This window comes from Lithobates pipiens, unplaced genomic scaffold (assembly GCF_037356315.1).
Source record: "Lithobates pipiens isolate NorthernLeopardFrog02 unplaced genomic scaffold, aLitPip1_a1.2 Scaffold_18, whole genome shotgun sequence".
NCBI lineage: Eukaryota > Metazoa > Chordata > Amphibia > Anura > Ranidae > Lithobates > Lithobates pipiens.
This window is the reverse complement of record NW_027507758.1, coordinates 657150329-657166060: the sequence shown is the minus strand read 5'-3', so window position 1 is coordinate 657166060 and position 15732 is coordinate 657150329. Positions and strand designations below refer to the sequence as shown.

At 59.0% G+C, this 15732-nt stretch overlaps 1 protein-coding gene across 1 annotated transcript; it reads right to left on the bottom strand.

The window, feature by feature from the left end:
* Window positions 1–1671: 1671 nt before the first annotated feature.
* On the bottom strand, window positions 1672–15018 carry LOC143989357 (large ribosomal subunit protein uL2m-like). The gene is given in 8 exon segments (XM_077489459.1): window positions 1672–2286; window positions 5154–5227; window positions 9464–9574; window positions 9651–9766; window positions 9842–9879; window positions 9881–9984; window positions 11446–11584; window positions 14845–15018. Coding segments are annotated over 8 exon segments (882 nt in total). The 5' UTR covers window positions 14926–15018; the 3' UTR covers window positions 1672–2067.
* Window positions 15019–15732: the final 714 nt, after the last annotated feature.

The window sequence follows — 15732 nt, the reverse complement described above, 5'->3', positions numbered from 1 at the left end:
ATGTGAAGGGTGGTGTCTCTGATATATAGGAAGGTGAGGAGATGTGAAGGGTGGTGTCTCTGATATACAGGAAGGTGAGGAGATGTGAAGGGTGGTGTCTCTGATATACAGGAAGGTGAGGAGATGTGAAGGGTGGTGTCTCTGATATATAGGAAGGTGAGGAGATGTGAAGGGTGGTGTCTCTGATATATAGGAAGGTGAGGAGATGTGAAGGGTGGTGTCTCTGATATATAGGAAGGTGAGGAGATGTGAAGGGTGGTGTCTCTGATATATAGGATGGTGAGGAGATGTGAAGGGTGGTGTCTCTGATATACAGGAAGGTGAGGAGATGTGAAGGGTGGTGTCTCTGATATATAGGAAGGTGAGGAGATGTGAAGGGTGGTGTCTCTGATATACAGGAAGGTGAGGAGATGTGAAGGGTGGTGTCTCTGATATATAGGATGGTGAGGAGATGTGAAGGGTGGTGTCTCTGATATATAGGAAGGTGAGGAGATGTGAAGGGTGGTGTCTCTGATATATAGGATGGTGAGGAGATGTGAAGGGTGGTGTCTCTGATATATAGGAAGGTGAGGAGATGTGAAGGGTGGTGTCTCTGATATATAGGAAGGTGAGGAGATGTGAAGGGTGGTGTCTCTGATATACAGGAAGGTGAGGAGATGTGAAGGGTGGTGTCTCTGATATATAGGAAGGTGAGGAGATGTGAAGGGTGGTGTCTCTGATATATAGGAAGGTGAGGAGATGTGAAGGGTGGTGTCTCTGATATATAGGAAGGTGAGGAGATGTGAAGGGTGGTGTCTCTGATATATAGGAAGGTGAGGAGATGTGAAGGGTGGTGTCTCTGATATATAGGAAGGTGAGGAGATGTGAAGGGTGGTGTCTCTGATATACAGGAAGGTGAGGAGATGTGAAGGGTGGTGTCTCTGATATATAGGAAGGTGAGGAGATGTGAAGGGTGGTGTCTCTGATATATAGGAAGGTGAGGAGATGTGAAGGGTGGTGTCTCTGATATACAGGAAGGTGAGGAGATGTGAAGGGTGGTGTCTCTGATATATAGGATGGTGAGGAGATGTGAAGGGTGGTGTCTCTGATATATAGGAAGGTGAGGAGATGTGAAGGGTGGTGTCTCTGATATATAGGAAGGTGAGGAGATGTGAAGGGTGGTGTCTCTGATATATAGGAAGGTGAGGAGATGTGAAGGGTGGTGTCTCTGATATACAGGAAGGTGAGGAGATGTGAAGGGTGGTGTCTCTGATATATAGGAAGGTGAGGAGATGTGAAGGGTGGTGTCTCTGATATATAGGATGGTGAGGAGATGTGAAGGGTGGTGTCTCTGATATATAGGAAGGTGAGGAGATGTGAAGGGTGGTGTCTCTGATATATAGGAAGGTGAGGAGATGTGAAGGGTGGTGTCTCTGATATATAGGAAGGTGAGGAGATGTGAAGGGTGGTGTCTCTGATATATAGGAAGGTGAGGAGATGTGAAGGGTGGTGTCTCTGATATACAGGAAGGTGAGGAGATGTGAAGGGTGGTGTCTCTGATATATAGGAAGGTGAGGAGATGTGAAGGGTGGTGTCTCTGATATATAGGAAGGTGAGGAGATGTGAAGGGTGGTGTCTCTGATATACAGGAAGGTGAGGAGATGTGAAGGTATAATGATGACAAGACTCGGCTTTTATGAAGAGACACATTTATTGGTTTATTGTATTTTTAGCGTTGCGATGAACGAGTTCATAAATCCAAAACATTTTCTGGCAGATTGCGGAGCTCAGGCCGGTATGGACGACGCCCATTGTGGGAGGGACTCGCTCTCTCGGTGTCACCAGAACTAATAATAAGGGGGACACCTTCTGATAGGTGAAGCTGTTTTGGTGACATCTATGAGGGGATTTTTCATACTTTCTTGTGTGGCCACTAGGGGGGAAACATCAATAGCAAAAACAAATCAACGGACCGGAGTTGTTACCATTCCGTATCCACAGAAGTTTTCCAGAGCTGTGAGAAAAAATAATATATCACTGGAATACGGACTGTCCTCCTCCTGAATCCATGCTGGGAAAGGGGGGATCCTAAACCCGCAGGGCAGGGCTGGCACCTGGTAATTTCACATAACTCTTTATTGGGGGCAGAGGTTTGATCTTCCTTCCCGCCCAGCCCCCCTTTCTTTTCCAGAGTCCACTAGAAGGTCGGATTCCCAGCCAGCGGTTCCGCCCCGCCTTTCCGATGATTCTCTTATTATGATCCACATTAGACACCCGTCCCACCGTTGCCACACAGGTCTCCAACACCTTTAGGGAAAGAAGAGGCATCAGAGAGGAGGAGGAGCATGGCAAAGGGAGGAAAAAAAAAGGATTGACACAAGAGGAAGGGAAAAGATGTGAGAAGGGAGAAAGGAGGTGTACGAAATGGATAGGACAAGAGGTGGGCATAAGAGGAAGGAGGAGAAGAGAGAGGCGGGGCATAGGAGGAAGGAGAAGAGAGAGACAGGGCATAGGAGGAAGGAGAAGAGAGAGACGGGGCATAGGAGGAAGGAGAAGAGAGAGACGGGGCATAGGAGGAAGGAGAAGAGAGAGGCGGGCATAGGAGGAAGGAGAAGAGAGAGGCGGGCATAGGAGGAAGGAGAAGAGCGAGGCGGGCATAGGAGGAAGGAGAAGAGAGAGGCAAAGCTCCGGAGGGAGGAAGGAGAGGAGAGAGGCGGGCACCAGAGGAAGGAGAGGAGAGGCTCAGAAGGAAGGAGAGGAGAAAGGCGGGGCGCGGGAGGAAGGAGAGGAGAAAGGCGGGGCGCGGGAGGAAGGAGAGGAGAAAGGCGGGGCGCGGGAGGAAGGAGAGGAGAAAGGCGGGGCACGGGAGGAAGGAGAGGAGAGAGGCGGGACATGGGAGGAAGCAGAGGAGAGAGGGCGGGGCACAGGAGGAAGGAGAGGAGAGAGGCGGGGCACAGGAGGAAGGAGAGGAGAGAGGCGGGGCGAGGAAGGAGAGGAGAGAGGCGGGGCAGGGGAATAAAGAGAACAGAGGTGGAGCACGGGAGGAAAGAGGAGAAAGGCGAGGCATAGGAGGAAGGAGAAGAGAGAGACGGGGCATAGGAGGAAGGAGAAGAGAGAGACGGGGCATAGGAGGAAGGAGAAGAGAGAGGCGGGCATAGGAGGGAGGAGAAGAGCGAGGCGGGCATAGGAGGGAGGAGAAGAGCGAGGAGGGCATAGGAGGGAGGAGAAGAGCGAGGCGGGCATAGGAGGAAGGAGAAGAGAGAGGCAAAGCTCCGGAGGGAGGAAGGAGAGGAGAGAGGCGGGCACCAGAGGAAGGAGAGGAGAGGCTCAGAAGGAAGGAGAGGAGAAAGGCGGGGCACGGGAGGAAGGAGAGGAGAAAGGCGGGGCACGGGAGGAAGCAGAGGAGAGAGGCGGGGCATGGGAGGAAGCAGAGGAGAGAGGCGGGGCACAGGAGGAAGGAGAGGAGGGGCACGGGAGGAAAGAGAGGAGAGAGGCGGGGCACAGGAGGAAGGAGAGGAGAGAGGCGGGGCGAGGAAGGAGAGGAGAGAGGCGGGGCAGGGGAATAAAGAGAACAGAGGTGGAGCACGGGAGGAAAGAGGAGAAAGGCGAGGCATAGGAGGAAGGAGAGGAGAGAGGCGGGGCATAGACAGAAGGAGAGGAGAGAGGCGAGGCATAGGAGGAAGGGAAGGAGAGAGGCGGGGCATAGGAGGAAGGGGAGGAGAGAGGCAGGGCATAGAAGGAGAGTAGAGAGGCGAGGCATAGAAGGAAGGAGAGGAGAGGCATAGAAGGAAGGAGAGAGGCAGGGCTCCAGAGGGAGAAAGGAGAGGAGAGAGGCGGGCACCAGAGGAAGGAGAGGAGGGGCTCGGAAGGAAGGAGAGCAGAAAGGCGGGGCACGGGAGGAAGCAGTGGAGAGAGGCGGGGCACGGGAGGAAGCAGTGGAGAGAGGCGGGGCACGGAGGAAGCAGAGGACAGAGGCGGGGCACGGGAGGAAGCAGAGGAGAGAGGCGGGGCACGGGAGGAAGCAGAGGAGAGAGGCGGGGCAGGGGAATTAAGAGAACAGAGGTGGAGCACGGGAGGAAAGAGGAGAAAGGCGAGGCATAGAGGAAGGAGAGGAGAGAGGCGAGGCATAGGAGGAAGGGAAGGAGAGAGGCAGGGAATAGAAGGGGAGGAGAGAGGCAGGGAATAGAAGGGGAGGAGAGAGGCGAGGCATAGAAGGAAGGAGAGGCGGGCATAGGAGGAAGGAGAGAGGCGGGGCATAGAAGGAAGGAGAATAGAGAGGCGAGGCATAGGAGGAAGGAGAATAGAGAGACGATGCATAGGAGGAAGGGGAGAAGAGAGGCGGGGGCATAGGAGAGGAGAGGCGGGGCATGGAAGGGGAGGAGAGAGACGAGGCATAGGAGGAAGGGGAGGAGAGAGACGAGGCATAGGAGGATGGGAGGAGAGAGACGAGGCATAGGAGGAAGGGGAGGAGAGAGACGAGGCATAGGAGGAAGGGGAGGAGAGAGACGAGGCATAGGAGGAAGGGGAGGAGAGAGACGAGGCATAGGAGGAAGGGGAGGAGAGAGGCGGGGAATAGGAGGAAGGGGAGGAGAGAGGCGGGGAATAGGAGGAAGGGGAGGAGAGAGGCGGGGAATAGGAGGAAGGGGAGGAGAGAGACGAGGCATAGAAGGGGGAGGAGAGAGGCGGGGCATAGGAGGAAGGGGAGGAGAGAGGCGAGGCATAGGAGAGGAGAGAGGCGGGGCATAGAAGGAAGGAAAGCAGAGAGGTGAGGCATAGGAGGAAGGGGAGGAGAGAGGCGGGGCACAGGAGGAAGGGGATGAGACAGGCGGGGCACAGGAGGAAGGGGATGAGAAGGCGGGGCACAGGAGGAAGGAGGAGAGGCGGGGCACAGGAGGAAGGAGAGAGGCGGGGCACAGGGGAGGAAGAGAGGCGCGGGCACAGGAGGAAGGAGGGAGAGAGGCGGAGGAAGGAGAGGCGGAGAGGCGGAGGGAAGGAGAGGAGAGAGGCGGAGGAAGGAGAGGAGAGAGGCGGAGGAAGGAGAGGAGAGAGGCAGGAGTGCGGGAGGAAGGAGAGAGGCGGAGTGCAGGAGGAAGGAGAGGAGCATGGAAGGAGAGGAGAGAGGCAAGGCACAGATAGGGGAAGTAGACTTTAGTGCAGTAGCGGAATTTTCTCACCTGAACTTGTCTCTTGGATGGAAGCTGTACGATGGCCGTCCCGTTCACCTTCCTCAGTAACACACCGCAGGTGCCTGTGAGGGAAGAGTATAGAGCATGAGGCCCCAGACACCCCCCACATCTGAGGCCCCAGACCCCCAACACCCCGAACATCTGAGGCCACAGACCCCGACACCCCCCCACATCTGAGGCCCCAGACCCCAACACCCCGAACATCTGAGGCCCCAGACCCCAACACCCCGAACATCTGAGGCCACAGACCCTCGACACCCCCCACATCTGAGGCCACAGACCCTCGACACCCCCCACATCTGAGGCCCCAGACCCCCAACACCCCGAACATCTGAGGCCACAGACCCCCGACACCCCCCCACATCTGAGGCCCCAGACCCCAACCCCCGAACATCTGAGGCCACAGACCTCGACACCCCCCACATCTGAGGCCCCAGACCCCAACACCCCGAACCATCTGAGGCCACAGACCCTCGACACCCCCCACATCTGAGGCCCCAGACCCCCAACACCCCGAACATCTGAGGCCACAGACCGCCGACACCCCCCCACATCTGAGCCCCAGACCCCCAACACCCCGAACATCTGAGGCCACAGACCCTCGACACCCCCCCACATCTGAGGCCACAGACACCACGACACTCCCCCACATCTGAGGCCCCAGACCCCTGACACCCCCACATCTGAGGCCCCAGACCCTCTACACCCCCCCTACACCTGAGGCCCTCGACACCCCCCACATCTGAGGCCCCAGACCCCTGACACCCCCCACATCTGAGGCCCCAGACCCTCTACACCCCCCCTACACCTGAGGCCCTCGACACTCCCCCACATCTGAGGCCCCAGACCCCTGACACCCCCACATCTGAGGCCCTAGACCCTCTACACCCCCCTACACCTGAGGCCTCGACACCCCCCATCTGAGGCCCCAGACCCCCCCCACATCTGGGGACACAGACCCCCGGCACCCCCCACATCTGAAGCCCCAGACACCCTGACACCCCCCTAACATTTGAAGCCCCTAGACACCCCCCACATCTGGGGACACAGACCCCCCCCAGAAACCGCCACAGACCCCCCCCCGGCCCCCACATCTGGGGACACAGACCCCCCCGGCGCCCCCACATCTGGGGACACAGACCCCCCCGGCACCCTCACATCTGAGGACACAGACCCCTGGCACCTCACATCTGAGGACACAGACCCCCGGCACCCTCACATCTGAGGACACAGACCCCCGGCACCCTTATATCTGAGGACACAGACCCACGGCACCCTCACATCTGAGGACACAGACCCCCGGCACCCTCACATCTGAGGACACAGACCCCCGGCACCCAGACCCCCAGCACCTTCACATTTGGGGACACAGACCCCCGGCACCCTCACATTTGGGGACACAGACCCCCGGCACCCTCACATTTGGGGACACAGACCCCCGGCACCCTCACATCTGAGGACACAGACCCCCGGCACCCTCACATCTGAGGACACAGACCCCCCCGGCACCCTCACATCTTTGGACACAGACCCTTGGCACCCCACATCTGGGGACACAGACCCTTGGCACCCCCACATCTGGGGACACAGACCCTTGGCACCCCCACATCTGGGGACACAGATCCCTGGCACTCTCACATCTGAGGACACAGATCCCTGGCCCCCTCACATCTGAGGGACACAGACCCCCGGCACCCCCACATCTGGGGACACAGACCCCCGGCACCCCCACATCTGGGGACACAGACCCCCGGCACCCCCACATCTGGGGACACAGACCCCCGGCAGCCCCCCACATCTGAGGCCCCAGACCCCCAACACCCCGAACATCTGAGGCCACAGACCCTCGACACCCCCCCACATCTGAGGCCCCAGACCCCCAACACCCCGAACATCTGAGGCCACAGACCCCCGACACCCCCCCACATCTGAGGCCCCAGACCCCCAACACCCCGAACATCTGAGGCCACAGACCCTCGACACCCCCCCACATCTGAGGCCACAGACCCACGACACTCCCCCACATCTGAGGCCCCAGACCCCTGACACCCCCCACATCTGAGGCCCCAGACCCTCTACACCCCCCCTACACCTGAGGCCCTCGACACCCCCCCACATCTGAGGCCCCAGACCCCCCCCACATCTGGGGACACAGACCCCCGGCACCCCCCACATCTGAAGCCCCAGACCCCTGACACCCCCCTACATTTGGAAGCCCCAGACACCCCCCACATCTGGGGACACAGACCCCCCCCCCCAGAAACCGCCACAGACCCCCCCCGCGCCCCCACATCTGGGGACACAGACCCCCGGCACCCTCACATCTGAGGACACAGACCCCCCGGCACCCTCACATCTGAGGACACAGACCGCGGCACCCAGACCCCCAGCACCTTCACATTTGGGGACACAGACCCCCGGCACCCTCACATTTGGGGACACAGACCCCCGGCACCCTCACATTTGGGGACACAGACCCCCGGCACCCTCACATTTGGGGACACAGACCCCTGGCACCCTCACATCTGGGGACACAGACCCCCCCGGCACCCTCACATCTTTGGACACAGACCCTTGGCACCCCCACATCTGGGGACACAGACCCTTGGCACCCCCACATCTGGGGACACAGACCCTTGGCACCCCCACATCTGGGGACACAGATCCCTGGCACTCTCACATCTGAGGACACAGATCCCTGGCCCCCTCACATCTGAGGACACAGACCCCCGGCACCCCCACATCTGGGGACACAGACCCCCGGCACCCCCACATCTGGGGACACAGACCCCCGGCACCCCCACATCTGGGGACACAGACCCCCGGCACCCCACATCTGGGGACACAGACCCCCGGCACCCCCACATCTGGGGACACAGACCCCCGGCACCCCCACATCTGAGGCCCCAGACCCCCAACACCCCGAACATCTGAGGCCACAGACCCCCGACACCCCCCCACATCTGAGGCCCCAGACCCCCAACACCCCGAACATCTGAGGCCACAGACCCTCGACACCCCCCCACATCTGAGGCCACAGACCCACGACACTCCCCCACATCTGTGGCCACAGACCCACGACACTCCCCCACATCTGAGGCCCCAGACCCCTGACACCCCCCACATCTGAGGCCCCAGACCCTCTACACCCCCCCTACACCTGAGGCCCTCGACACCCCCCCACATCTGAGGCCCCAGACCCCCCCACATCTGGGGACACAGACCCCCGGCACCCCCACATCTGAAGCCCCAGACCCCTGACACCCCCCTACATTTGAAGCCCCAGACACCCCCCACATCTGGGGACACAGACCCCCCCCCCCAGAAACCGCCACAGACCCCCCCCGGCGCCCCCACATCTGGGGACACAGACCCCCCCGGCACCCTCACATCTGAGGACACAGACCCCTGGCACCTCACATCTGAGGACACAGACCCCCGGCACCCTCACATCTGAGGACACAGACCCCCGGCACCCCTCACATCTGAGGACACAGACCCCCCGGCACCCTCACATCTGAGGACACAGACCCCCGGCACCCTCACATCTGAGGACACAGACCCCCGGCACCCCCACATCTGGGGACACAGACCCCCCGGCACCCTCACATCTGAGGACACAGACCCCCGGCACCCAGACCCCCAGCACCTTCACATTTGGGGACACAGACCCCCGGCACCCTCACATTTGGGGACACAGACCCCCGGCACCCTCACATTTGGGGACACAGACCCCCGGCACCCTCACATTTGGGGACACAGACCCCCGGCACCCTCACATCTGAGGACACAGACCCCCGGCACCCTCACATCTGGGGACACAGACCCCCCCGGCACCCTCACATCTTTGGACACAGACCCTTGGCACCCCCACATCTGGGGACACAGACCCTTGGCACCCCCACATCTGGGGACACAGATCCCTGGCACTCTCACATCTGAGGACACAGATCCCTGGCCCCCTCACATCTGAGGACACAGACCCCCGGCACCCCCACATCTGGGGACACAGACCCCCGGCACCCCCACATCTGGGGACACAGACCCCCGGCACCCCCACATCTGGGGACACAGACCCCCGGCACCCCCACATCTGGGGACACAGACCCCCGGCACCCCCACATCTGGGGACACAGACCCCCGGCACCCCCACATCTGGGGACACAGACCCCCGGCACCCCCACATCTGGGGACACAGACCCCCGGCACCCTCACATCTGAGGACACAGACCCCCAGCATCCCATGTATTCCCACCAGCCTGAATGTGCCCAGGAAGCCCTTCAGGCCTTTGACTCACCTGCTGCTCGGATACACAGCGCTCCCTTCCCGGGGATAACCTCCAGACAATTAATGAGCGTCCCGATTGGCAGGGCTCCGAGTGGGTGGGCATCTCCCTCCTGGGCCAACACTGACAAGAAAAGGGGCGGGGTTAAACCTTTATAAAACATGGCTGAAGAAGTGACAGACATTGGATAGGAGGGTACCCGCCATGCGCCCGATGTGCCCGGATGAAGTGATCAGATCTCCGTTCTTCATATTCTCTGTGGCGATAATCCAGCGTTTCCTCTTCCCTCCTGCGACCAGAGCGATGTCCGCGGACCTACAGAGGACATAAACAGCACCTGTCATGTCATTCCCCCATGGGGGGTGCAGGCATGTCATGGGGGTCACTTACCTGCAGGGATCGTAGCGCACCTCCATCACTTTCTCCTGGGAAGGGCGTGTCCTCCCGGCCCGGCTCATAATTCAGCCGCTGGAAGTCAATCATCCGGAAAAGCTGTTTGTGTCCCCCGCCGACTCCGTGTGTGCGGATCCGTCCTGAGGAATGGGAATACGGGTCAGTATTTCCCCTCCCCCTCTTCTCCCCCCCCCCCCACCAACTCCGTGTGTGCGGATCCGTCCCTGAGGAATGGGAATATGGGTCAGTATTTCCCCTCCCCCTCTTCTCCCCCCCCCCCCCCCACCGACTCCGTGTGTGCGGATCCGTCCTGAGGAATGGGAATATGGGTCAGTATTTCCCCTCCCCCTCTTCTCCCCCCCCCCCCCACCGACTCCGTGTGTGCGGATCCGTCCTGAGGAATGGGAATACGGGTCAGTATTTCCCCTCCCCCTCTTCTCCCCCCCCCCCCCACCGACTCCGTGTGTGCGGACCCGTCCTGAGGAATGGGAATATGGGTCAGTATTTCCCCTCCCCCTCTTCTCCCCCCCCCCCCACCGACTCCGTGTGTGCGGATCCGTCCTGAGGAATGGGAATATGGGTCAGTATTTCCCCTCCCCCTCTTCTCCCCCCCCCCCCACCGACTCCGTGTGTGCGGATCCGTCCTGAGGAATGGGAATATGGGTCAGTATTTCCCCTCCCCCTCTTCCCCCCCCCCCCCCACCGACTCCGTGTGTGCGGATCCGTCCTGAGGAATGGGAATATGGGTCAGTATTTCCCCTCCCCCTCTTCCCCCCCCCCCCCCACCGACTCCGTGTGTGCGGATCCGTCCTGAGGAATGGGAATATGGGTCAGTATTTCCCCTCCCCCTCTTCTCCCCCCCCCCACCGACTCCGTGTGTGCGGATCCGTCCTGAGGAACGGGAATACGGGTCAGTATTTCCCCTCCCCCTCTTTTCCCCCTCCCCCCGCCAACTCCGTGTGTGCGGATCTGCCCTGAGGAATGCGAATATGGGTCAGGACATCCCCCATATAACTCCTCCAACTCCAGGCAGGACATCCCCCATATTGCTCCTCCCACTCCAGGCAGGACATCCCCCATATTGCTCCTCCCACTTCAGGCAGGACATCCCCCATATTGCTCCTCCCACTCCAGGCAGGACATCCCCCATATAACCCCACCCACTCCAGGCAGGACATCCCCCCATATAACCCCACCCACTCCAGGCAGGACATCCCCATATAACCCCACCCACTCCAGGCAGGACATCCCCATATAACCCCTCCCACTCCAGGCAGGACATCCCCCATATAACCCCACCCACTCCAGGCAGGACATCCCCCATATAACCCCACCCACTCCAGGCAGGACATCCCCCATATAACCCCACCCACTCCAGGCAGGACATCCCCCATATAACCCCACCCACTCCAGGCAGGACATCCCCCATATAACCCCACCCACTCCAGGCAGGACATCCCCCATATAACTCCTCCAAACTCCAGGCAGGACATCCCCCATATAACTCCTCCCACTCCAGGCAGGACATTCCCCATATAACTCCTCCCACTCCAGGCGGGACATCCCCCTTATAACTCCTCCCACCTTGCCCCCCCCCCAACCTGTGTGGTCTCTTCCTCCGGTTTTCCTCTTCCCGATCGGGTTGATGGTGTATTTGGTTGGCGGTTTCCAGACATCGAAGTGACTGAGGCTGGAGGTGGTGAGGAGCCCCCGGCGGAGAGGAGGGACCAGGGGGCCGTCCTGTGGGCGGGACAATAACATCACTGAGTACCAATCACAACCAACAACCAAAAGGGGTGATAATATAACTGAATCAACACAGAGAGAGAGCTGTACAATGGAGGTAAACCACAGGGGGGCGCTAGGTGCTACTATGACATCATATATCCTCGCTAGTTACCGGCCCATCAATAATATGCAATATTATCCCCGCCCATCAATATTATCCCCGCCCATCAATGATATTCCCACTAATTATCGCTCATAATTATGCCAGTCTGTGTATTGGACACTTTAAACAGGCTCCGCCCGATTCGTGTAAATGAGACTTGCTGCCTCCAATCAGAGCTCCTCCGTGTGTTCACATCACGCCCCCTCCAGCTACCAGATCCTTACACCCAGGGGGAGGGGGAGGGAGCCTAATAACACTAAGAATGAGTATATAGAGCAGCCAGCACAAGAAAAGAAAAATTTTAAGCAATGGATCCCCGAATAATAATACAAAACTGAGTCACCCGATGTGCAAAATAACGAATAAAAAAAAGATTAGTTACCCCGAGGAGAAAAAAAAAAAAAAAAAAAAGGACAATATGGAACAGCGCAATGCTGTTGGCAGGACCCAAATTGACGCGTTTCGTCTACACAGACGTCATCTGGACACTGGTAAGCCTTTGCACAGTCGGAGGTTGTCGGCAAATATATTTTCTTACCGGATCCTCCCAGTGATCCCAATCAGCTGATTTTTGCACATTTATACGGACTTTGTTTCCTTTTCTATCACGTGACTTTTTCCTGTTGATTTGTATTTTCATGTTGGTGGATAATATTTTTCTATTGGATTGTTTTCCCTTCTCAGGGTAACTAATCTTTTTTTTACTTATTATTTTTTTCTGGTCAGCACGGATAATGAAGAGTTTGTTCAACCAATCACGGGCCATATTAGAGAACCCCGCCCCCTGCGGCTCAGACCCCTTCCTATACGGGAGGAGACACCGGGATGGCGGGGGCACCTGCAGGCATCGCCCCGGGACGGATCTTTTCAGTCTCAAATTGGTTGGCTGAATAGTCACTCCATCACTTCTGTGGTTGGTGGAAAGGGGTCCCGCCCCCCTCCCGCCACCTATCCCAGGCTCTACTGTCCAATAACGGAGCCCAATGAGTGAGGAGGAGCAAAGAGCCACTGAGAGCCTGAGATGGCATTCTCCCCACCCCCTCCACAGCTCAACGCTCCAATGAGCGAGGAGGGAGCAGAGCAGAGAGCTGCTGAGATGGGACACTCCCCACCTCTCTGCTGTACTATGCCTGCAGTCTCTGATCATCTCCGGTATCATGCCTGCAGTCTCTGATTGCCCCCGGTATCATGCCTGCAGTCTCTGATCGTCTCCGGTATCATGCCTGCAGTCTCTGATCGTCTCCGGTATCATGCCTGCAGTCTCTGATCGTCTCCTGTATCATGCCTGCAGTCTCTGATCGTCTCCTGTATCATGCCTGCAGTCTATGATCGTCTCCTGTATCATGCCTGCAGTCTCTGATCGTCTCCGGTATCATGCCTGCAGTCTCTGATCGTCTCCGGTATCATGCCTGCAGTCTCTGATCGTCTCCTGTATCATGCCTGCAGTCTCTGATCGTCTCCTGTATCATGCCTGCAGTCTCTGATCGCCCCCGGTATCATGCCTGCAGTCTCTGATCGCCTCCTGTATCATGCCTGCAGTCTCTGATCGCCTCCTGTATCATGCCTGCAGTCTCTGATCGCCTCCTGTATCATGCCTGCAGTCTCTGATCGCCTCCTGTATCATGCCTGCAGTCTCTGATCGCCTCCTGTATCATGCCTGCAGTCTCTGATCGCCTCCTGTATCATGCCTGCAGTCTCTGATCGCCTCCTGTATCATGCCTGCAGTCTCTGATCGTCTCCTGTATCATGCCTGCAGTCTATGATCGTCTCCTGTATCATGCCTGCAGTCTCTGATCGTCTCCGGTATCATGCCTGCAGTCTCTGATCGCCCCCGGTATCATGCCTGCAGTCTCTGATCGTCTCCTGTATCATGCCTGCAGTCTCTGATCGCCCCCGGTATCATGCCTGCAGTCTCTGATCGCCTCCTGTATCATGCCTGCAGTCTCTGATCGCCTCCTGTATCATGCCTGCAGTCTCTGATCGCCTCCTGTATCATGCCTGCAGTCTCTGATCGCCTCCTGTATCATGCCTGCAGTCTCTGATCATCTCCGGTATCATGCCTGCAGTCTCTGGAGGGGGAGGAAGGGCCGGGCACGGAGGGGGAGGGGCCGATCACGGAGGGGGAGGGGCCAATCACGGAGGGGGAGGAGGGGCCGGGCACGGAGGGGGAGGAGGGGCCGGGCACGGAGGGGGAGGAGGGGCCGGGCACGGAGGGGGAGGAGGGGCCGGGCACAGAGGGGGAGGAGGGGCCGGGCACAGAGGGGCCGGTCATGTGGGGGAGGGCAGATCAAGGAGGGGGAGGGGTCGGTCACAGAGGGGGAGGAGGGGTCGGTCACAGAGGGGGAGGAGGGGTCGGTCACAGAGGGGGAGGGGCTGGACAGAAAGGGGGGAGGGGCCGGGCACGGAGGGGGAGCCGGTCACGGAGGGGTCGGTCACGAGGGGGGAGGGTCTGGACACGAGGGGGGAGGGGCAGATCAAGGAGGGGGAGGGGCCGGTCACAGAGGGGGGAGGAGGGGGAGGTCACAGAGGGGGAGGTCACAGAGGGGGAGGGGCTGGACAGAAAGGGGGGGAGGGGCTGATCCCGGAGGGGGAGGTCACAGAGGGGGAGGAGTGGGAGGTCACAGAGGGGGAGGGGCTGGACAGAAAGGGGGAGGGGCTGACCTCGGAGGGGGTTGGGGCCGGTCACGGAGGGGGAGGAGGGGCCGATCAAGGAGGGGGGAGGGGCCGGTCACAGAGGGGGAGGAGGGGTTGGTCACAGAGGGGGAGGAGGGGTCGGTCACAGAGGGGGAGGAGGGGTCGGTCACAGAGGGGGAGGAGGGGTCGGTCACAGAGGGGGAGGAGGGGCCGGTCACAGAGGGGGAGGAGGGGCCGGTCACAGAGGGGGAGGAGGGGCCGGTCACAAAGGGGGAGGGGCTGGACAGAAAGGGGGAGGGGCTGATCCCGGAGGGGGGGAGGGGCCGGGCACGGAGGGGGAGGAGGGGCCGGTCACGGAGGGGGAGGAGGGGGGGCCGGTCACGGAGGGGGAGGAGGAGGGGCCGGTCACGGAAGGGGGAGGGGCCAGACACGGAGGGGGGAGGAGTGGCCAGTCTCGGAGGGGATAGTCACTGACCTGTAGGAGGAGGCGTGGCTCAGTCCGGAGACATGTCACGTAGAGAGATCGCAGTGCTGAGCTCAGAGACCTCGCCGCCATTCCTGAGGAGAAGAGACAACCAATCAGCGATGTGTAGAATGTCTCCTCTCACCTCGCCCGCACGGCGCCCAATAATGACGTCACTTCCCGTCTCTTCGCTTAGACGTACGCATGCGCGCTGAGTGTTCCGCTGTAGTGTCACATTATGCTGCCTATCACAGGATGCTGCGGAAGTGACGTTTCCGCCAGAAATTGCGTATTGCGCATGCGCCGTGCGTTCCAAACGCTAGCGCCGTGCGTTCCAACAAATGTTCGGCAATACAGTTAAGCAAAAGCATCACAGAATGTTACGGAAGTGACGTTTAACTTTAGAACCAGCGAAACCATCGCATAATGTTACGGAAGTGACGTTTAACTTTAGAACCAGCGAAACCATCGCATAATGTTACGGAAGTGACTGTGCAGACAACACAAACACTGGGCGTTACAACGCCAATACTTCCCTTGTTACCTCCTATCAGTTTTTAAATAACCATGCTGAGCTACATGCGGTCTTAGGTTATGGATTGCTGGGACTTGTAGTGCCTATGCTGAGCTACGTGCGGTGTAGTGTCACATTTTGCTGCCTATCACAGGATGCTGCGGAAGTGACGTTGCCGCCAGAAATTGCGTACTGCGCATGCGCATAGCGTTCCAAACACTCGCGTCGTGCGTTCCAACATAGTTTCGGCAATACAGTTCAGCGAAACCATCACATAATGTTACGGAAGTGACGTTACACACAACACAAACACTGGGCCGTGCGTCACAACACTAATACTTCCCTTGTTACCTAGTAGGTTTTGCATTGCTGGGACTTGTAGTGCC